The sequence below is a fragment of the Cebus imitator genome, unplaced genomic scaffold, assembly GCF_001604975.1.
Source record: "Cebus imitator isolate Cc_AM_T3 unplaced genomic scaffold, Cebus_imitator-1.0 Scaffold999, whole genome shotgun sequence".
NCBI lineage: Eukaryota > Metazoa > Chordata > Mammalia > Primates > Cebidae > Cebus > Cebus imitator.
The window spans coordinates 23,346-30,734 of NW_016108314.1; the positions used below are offsets into that span (position 1 = coordinate 23,346).

Genomic DNA, 7,389 nt, shown 5'->3' on the forward strand with positions numbered 1-7,389 from the left:
TGCACGCCCCCCACGGACGCGCACCCAGCACCCCACCCCCGCCGCTGCCCCCGGCTCCCGCCCAATCAGAGGCCGCGCACGCGGCGCCGCCGGCGGGCAGACACCCCGGCTCCTCGGCCTGCGCCTCTGCGGCCCCGGCCCCGGCCCCGCCGCAGCGGCCCGGCCCGGCCACACTCACCGTCCCGGGCGCGCCGACTGCGCGCGGCTCTGCTCCGGGCCGGCATCCCCCGGCTCGGCTGCCTCCGGTCCCCGCTCCGGCTCCGGTTCCCGCTCTGCAGGGCTCGGCTCCGCGATGGTGGCCGCGGCGGCGAGCGCGGCAGGGAGGGCGTGTGTGTGCGCGAGGGCGCGCGGCCTGTGCGTGTGCATGTGCGCGGGACGGTCCCGGCTCCCCCGCGCGCCCCGCTCCTGCCTTCTGTTAGCCACGCCGCGATGCCGGCAGAATCCCTACCGCGCGCCCCACCGCCACACCGCCCCGCGCTCACACTCGCACACACACGCGCACAACCGGGCGCGCACACCCCGGCCGCCGCACACCGGCTCCGCACTCCCGGCTAGCCCTCCTGGGGCGCTCACAAAGGCCCCCCTGCCGGGCCGGCCTGAGCCCTCGGAACGCGGCCCTGCACTCCTCTTCGACCCGCCGCCCTTAGGTGTCCCGCTGCTCTCCGTGGGGACCCCGCGGGCGGCGCCGCTCCCGCATCCTGCCTGGCCGGGCCGCGGCCGCACTCCCAGCCCGAACCCCGACCCTGGTGCCGACTCGGGCTTCCAGTACTCCCGCCCGAAGCGCGGGCCCCTTCCTCTGCGCTGCCGCCCTTCTTCCCCCTTCGAGCCCGACCTCTCCGGCGCCTCCCTGCCTTCTCCCACCTGCCCAGCCCGGTCCTCGGTCTCCCCGCTGCTCTCCGTCTGTCTCGCCGCCGCCCTCTCCCGCGCCCCCTCCTCCCCACCGCCCTGCGCTGCCTCTCACATTCTCCGCATTACAGCGGGTGCCGCCCGCCGCTCGCGGGGCCCTGGGTTCGGGCGCGCAGTGGGCGGCGAGGGGACCCGCCGCGCCCGGCCCGGCCGTCCCCTCCGCTCTCCGCGGCTCCGCGGCTGCTAGCTCCGGCCTGGCGCTAGGGTGGCGACGTCCCGCGCTAGCCTAGGCTGCCGCTGACAGCGCTCATCTCGCCCGGGCTTAAAGGGATAGCGCACCCGCCTAGACCGGCCCCACCCGGGGGCGCCGGGGAGGGGGCCTCGCCGCGCAGGAACATTCCGGGTCGGTGGCGCAGCCGGGGCCGTACAGGCGACGCCCTGTCCGCCGCCGTGGAGCCCGGCCCTCGGGGCTGGAGGTGAGTCAAGGAGAAGGACGGTCGGTAGCTGCCCGGACCACGCCATGCAGGGGGCGTTCAGCAGCCAGCCTCGGAGCCGACAGGCGGTGTGCGGCTGTCGGTGTAGTCTGGGCGCCCTGGACTGCGGGGCCCGGGAGGGGGTCCGGGAAGCTGCGGTCCGAGTCTGAACTGCAGGTGAAGACACCTGTCATGCAGGGAGGACAGGGCTCACGGGGTGGCCTCCCGCTTCTCCTGTGTGACCTTGGACAAATGCGACCCCTTTCTGCACCTCAGTTTACCCCCTTTGGAAGGACATGGCTTCCGTCATCTTTGAGCCCATGTCCATCTCTGACACTGTGTTAAATCCCATAGAAGGGGGAGTCCCAAGGTAGACCCTAAGCCCCTGGAGTCCCACCTCCTCCTTGCTTGTGAGAGCTGAGGCCACTGCTGAGACTGCACTCCTTGCCACCCAGACACTCACCAGGCCTGGTCTGCCCCTCCCTCCATCCACGATCTTCCTTCTCCTGCCCCATCAGGGATCAAGGCAAAGTTGAGTTGATATAGGGACCTACCTTTTGCAGAGCTCCCTCACATCTAAGATCTCCCTGGACCCTCATGACATCCCTGGGAAGTAAAGCGCACCCCTAGGCTCCTGGTCAGCCTGATCCTGGGCAAGTCTGGCACATGACCATTTGGTCTTCATGGACCCCTCCCCGCCCTTACTCCCACACCAGACTGTCCCTTGCTCCCCAGCCCTGCCGGGGGATGCATTTTGCCCATTGTCCAGGAAGTTGCTGTCATGTGTCCCATCCCGTGCCAGGTTCTGGAGACACGTAGATGACTTAGACACATTCCTACCTTCAGAAAATAAGGGAGGTATGATAGAGCTGGGGGGGTGGAGGAGGTCCTGGAGGAGGTGACATTGAAGCCAGGTCGTGAAGGATGAGTAAGAACTGGCCAGGCAGAAAGGAACAGAGAGGGCACCCCCATGCCAGGAGAAGAGCATGTGCAGAGACCTGGAAGTGGGAAACAGGGAGTGATGGGTGTTCTGGAGGGAAGAGAAGCTCTAAATCCTTGATTTGAAGAGTTTCCACTTTGTTCTGGGGCAGCAGAGCGGCCGCTTGGCAAATCCAGGCAGCAGCCCCCACCCTCGCCTTTCAGCCACCACAGGAATATGGCTAAGGGCTTCCCAAGTGCGGCAGGTTTTGCCAGAGGCGGCCTCCTCTTCTGTTCCTCTGGTCTAAGCCCAGATCCAACCTCTAGTACTGTATCCACAACTAGACGCAGCACAGCCTCCCCCTGCTGACGGGAGCTGGGAGTAGGAGAAGCCCAGGCTCTCTGTGGCTGTGATGTGAGTCCAGGAAGGGCCAAGCTCCTGTCCCCACCCATCATGAAGGCGTCCTGTGAAGACCCCACACTTTCGTACCAGGCAGATCCAGTGTCAGTTCCAGCCTCAGTGTCCTGTTCTGTACAATGGGAATAAATGTATGTTGCCAGTAAGGTGATTGGTGGAGAGTCCATGAGGGACACTGCTCCGGAATGGCCCAGCACAGCGGGCACTCAGCAATGACCTCGTCTTCCCTGTGCCTGAGCTTGGCTTTGTGGCCCATCCCAAAGTCCCTATTGCCTCCCCTCTCCCTCCTTCCCTGGCCATTTTCCTTCTGCCTCCCTACTAGGCTTCCCGGGGGCCTCAAGGGAGATGACCTCATGGCTGTTGCCTGCTCTGGCTCAGCACGCCTCCTGAGGAGTCTTCCCAGCGCTTCCAGGTAAGCCCTAGGGAAGCCATACGGAGACAAACAGCCTTTCCCCAGAGTCTCTGACATCCGTGCAGAGCAGCGATCCTAGTCTGCATCGCCAGCCACGTCCCACCATCCAGCTCTTCCGCTGACTTCTGCTGTCTTGGGAGCCACATAGCCTTTTTGTCCATGCTTGGGAACTTCTGCCCAGCTATGCAGTGCAAACTCAAATAGGTGGCCTACCTTCTCTGAGCCTTAACTCCCTCCCTAAGAATGGGAGCAAGCTGGTATGTGCCATGGGAGGGATGAACCTAAGTCTATGTCATTTATTCTCCCCTGCAAGCCCAGGCCTAGTCCCTCTACCCAGGAGTTCTGCACGTAGGCAGTCAGGTACGGAGGCCTCTCTGGGATCCCCTTGTGTCCTGCCCTTGTGCTGGCGGCCAGTGGCTGTCGCCACCTCTTTCAGCAGGCTTTACAGAGAGGCATGGCAGGAATAATGACTGGGCCCACTTCACGGCCAGAGCAGTAGCAGGTGGGGGCCGGGGACAGGGACCAAGGACCAGACCAGCTGGGCAGCTCCAGGAGGGAGCTCCTCGACTAGGGGCTGATGACAGGCTGCTTCCCACCACAGAGGCTGGGTCAGTGACCCCACAGTGCCTCTCCAGGGCCACTCTGCTGTTTCCAACCATCTCCACAAGCCAGTCATGGAGAACGCTGGCTGTGTCCCAGATCTAATCATCACGCCAGGGCTGAGGGAGTGGGGAGTCCAGCAGGGATTGAGGGAGTGGCCCACGTGGAATCCGAGGAGGCAGTGGGTGTTTCCCACCCACTTCCTCTAAATCCCCCGGTTTCCTAATCCAGGCTGAAAAGTAGGTCACCAAGGGTTCAGAGAAATGCCCCGCCCAGCTGAGCTGCCTCTGAACACATCCAGTCTCCTCACCACGTCTCTCCCGACCTGTCCCCACCACCTATTGGTTTCTATACGACTCTCAAGTCCTTCTATCCCTAAGCGGCCTGCCTCAACCACCTCTCCCCACCCTGACCTCCCTCCTCCTCTGCCGAGAGTGCAGCCGGGAAATTTTCATTCATTTGCTCACCCTCACACTCGTCTTGGTGTTATCATTCCCATTTCAGAGAAGAAAAAACAGAGGCTCGGGGAGGGGTTGTAGGATCTGAACTGAGAGCCGCCATTCTTTATTCTTCCCATGAACATGCCCATGGGCCCACTTCATGCTACACACTGTGCCAGGCATGGGGAATAGCTGGCAGAGACCTTAGAGTCTAGAACGAATCATCATGCAAACAAACGTAAAGTGACAACTGGGACACGTGCTACGAAGAGCTCTGTGGGGACCTGGTCTGGTCTGGGCATTCCTGCAGGATGTGACATTCCACATAGCACCAGAAGGTTGAGTAGACAATGACCCAGAGAACTGGGGACCCCAGAGAGAGGGGATAACATGGGCAACGGCCCCATGGTGGGATGAAAGACAGAAAGTCCATGTGGCCAGAGCATGAGGAGAGAGGATTAGAGATGGGGGTGCCGGTGGCACGGGTCAGGGCAACAGGTTCTAGTGAGACCAGCGAGGAGTTGGGTTTTTATCCTGGAGGTTCTGCTGGCCCTGGAGGTTCAAAGCAGAGGACAGTTCCACCTCTGTTCTTCCAGCTATCACCTAGCCCACCGCTCTGCACCCAGGGACCACTTCCACCCTCTTCGCTGATGCCCAGGCCCTGGCACAAGGTAGACATCCTGGGGACTCTGAGTGAGCAGCGTCGTGAGGAAGCAGGAGGCCTTGGACCCGCCTCTTGTCACATGCTAGCTGGATGCCCCCGGGCAGCACCTGCGCCTCCCTGTCCCCAGGACTGTGAAGAATGGTCTGACGGTCCTCTGCTATCTCTAGTTGATCCTGGGCCATAGCCTGTAACAAGGGGATGGAGAAGACACAGTGTGACTCTGCCCAGGCCAGATTCCAGGGCCTTGGCACTGACGTGGGCACAAGGGCTGCTTGAGGCCTGCTGCTGGCCTGTGCCTTCCCATCCCTCCTCTGCCCTCGAGCCTGCCTCACCTAGCCCCTCCCAAGGAGGGCACTCCAGGAAGCTTTCTGCCTGTCCCCACCCCAGACCTCAGCTGCACCCTCACCCATGTCTCCACCAAGGTCTGGCAACTGCATCAGATGCCCAGGAGTCCCTGCTGGTCTGTAGGTGCTCAGCTGCACCACTGGGCCTCCGGTTTTCCATCTGTGGAAGGGTGTGGTTCTCTGTTCTTCCTGTCTCCCTGGATAGGAGAGGACGGTGGGATCTGAAATTCTTGTCACAACCATCGGCTGCTCTGTCCAGCATGCTCCTTCCTATCAACCATCCTCCTACAACCCTGAAGTCAGCACCACTGTGTGTCACAGACACCCCAGCTGACCCCATAAAACCTTCCCTGCCAAGTTGTAGCCAGCTGCGGCCCCCGAGTAGGAGTGTATCACCGTCGTGAGCATCAGTAGCAGAGACGGGATTATAGAGCCCGTTAACAGCTGGAAAACTGGGGCTCCAGACAGAAGGGGCTGGCCCAGGCCACCACCACAAGCCCTCCTATCTCAGTCCATGCTAGACTGCCTGGGCGGGCCCAAGGAAAGAGGACTGCGTGGGGTGCTGTCTCCCATCCCCAGTGTTCCCTGGCAGGTTCAGAAAGCAGCTGCTCCCTCCCAGGTGACACTGCACTCTGCAGTCTGTGTGAGGAGCTTCTTCTCTTGTGTGAGTTGCAGTTTCTGCTTGGGAGGCTGCCTTACTTTGTTAGGGGACCTGCCTAAGGAAGCGGGAATGGCCCTGCAGGAGCTGTCCCCAGGTCAGCACAGGGCTGGGAGCTCAAGGAGCAGGGGCCAGGCCAGCTTGTTGAGAGGGCCCAGGTCGATCCCCGGTCTGCCACATCAGCTTTTTCTATACCAATCACTCCCACATGAAACGTGGGGAGTGTTTTGCTGTCCACAAGTCTAATTGCACGTGTCTTCTCAGGGAAGGCTCCCTACAGCCAGGGAAACAGGAGCAGGGATTATCCACACTGTACAGATAAAGAAACCAACGCACAGGGTTATGGCCATCTGGACGCTGGAGCCCTGCAGTCCAGCACGGTTGCACAACAGGGCCCCGGGAAAGGGTGGTGCCGGAGGCAGCAGGGCCGTGGGAGCTGCAGGTGTTGGGGATCTGGGCAGAGTGTGGACCCTGCCTGTTACTGAGAGATGGGACTGGACTTGTACTTTGAGAGGCTGGGGAGTGGAAATGGGGGTGGTATGTGGGAATTTGGGGAACTGACCGGCCATGCAGTTCCCACTCACCAAGGGTGGGCCCTGTGCCAGGCTCACCGAGTCTGTTCTCAGGGAACAGAGGCTGTGGGCAGACAGACAGGCACATGGATAGCCTATCTGTGGACGCACCCAGGAGAAGGCCAAGGTTCCAAGTTCTGGAGTGGGCACTGTGTTGGGGTGCGGGCTGGAGGTCAGCACGGTCACAGAGCTGAGAGTCAGGAGCTATGGAGCCTGGACCTGAAGAAGAGAGGGCCTGGTGACGCAGCTATGCAGGCATCAGTGGAATCTGGCTCTCCCTGAGAGGTGAGAGGGGCTGGTTCACTGGGCAAGGGAAGAGGGCCTGGGGCATGAAGCGTGTCTCCTCAGTCCTCAGCTCCCACCAGCCCAGGCCTGGCCTGCTGCAGCGGGTCAGGGAGCATGTGCTGGCCACATGGATGTGTTCAAATGCAAGAATGCAAGAAAACAGAAGGGAGAGAGGGAGGAAGGGAGGGGGGACCAGCAGGAGCACAGCCAGCAGCCTATGACAGCGCCTCCACGGTTGTGGGAGGAGCAGGCTGGTGAGCAGGGAGGGGCCAGAGGGGACCCCCAGGCCTTTTGAGCAGAGTAACTGTTTCCTGTGAGCTGACCCCTGTCAGACTTCACAACCTGGCTCCAGGGAACCCTCACCTAGACACACTGCGAGCAGTCGCTGGACACAGCTGCCCTGGAAGGGCAGGAGGGCTGCAGTCTTAAGGGGCATCTGGGCAGTGCCCTCCTCCCCTGCTGCTGGGATGCCATGGCTGACAGGCCTCAGGTGGGTACCCTCCCCTTGGCGAGGGGGCAGAAGAGAGAGCCTCCTTCCCAAGGCCTTACTCTTCCAGGGACAGCTGCATCCAATGACTGCTTCAAGCAGGGGATAAAGGCTGTCCCTCTTGTCCCATCTCAGGACACCCCTGCAGAGACAGCTCAGATCCAGAGCTCCTCACAGAGTCTGCCTTGTGAAGGCAACATGGCCCAGCCCCCCCGCCCCATCCTGCCTGCCTCCACGTGGATCTCCCTCAGAGTCTGCTTCCTAGGGAGCCA

The 7,389-nt window shown here is 61.9% G+C and overlaps 1 protein-coding gene across 1 annotated transcript; it reads right to left on the minus strand.

The window, feature by feature from the left end:
• Positions 1–245: 245 nt before the first annotated feature.
• On the minus strand, positions 246–7,066 carry LOC119469912 (translation initiation factor IF-2-like). Its single transcript, XM_037735838.1, has 7 exons — positions 6,994–7,066; positions 6,106–6,209; positions 1,991–2,124; positions 1,404–1,490; positions 1,205–1,316; positions 728–1,132; positions 246–693 (listed from the first exon to the last, which is right to left on the minus strand). Exons 1-7 carry the CDS (start codon positions 7,064–7,066, stop codon positions 445–447), a joined length of 1,164 nt encoding a protein of 387 aa, XP_037591766.1. The 3' UTR covers positions 246–444.
• Between the last annotated feature and the right edge of the window lie 323 nt (positions 7,067–7,389).

What these genes read in the sequence shown, in the direction of transcription:
- LOC119469912 (XM_037735838.1), bottom strand. Translation starts at nt 7,066, where the DNA reads ATGCCCCTTAAGACTGCAGCCCTCCTGCCCTTCCAGGGCAGCTGTGTC. An exon ending in AGATGGCCATAACCCTGTGC is followed by an intron (nt 2,125 to 6,105) that starts GTTGGTTTCTTT and finishes ACGTGTCTCCAG; the next exon opens with AACCTGGCACGGGATGGGAC. An exon ending in CCGACAGCCGCACACCGCCT is followed by an intron (nt 1,317 to 1,403) that starts GTCGGCTCCGAG and finishes ACTCACCTCCAG; the next exon opens with CCCCGAGGGCCGGGCTCCAC.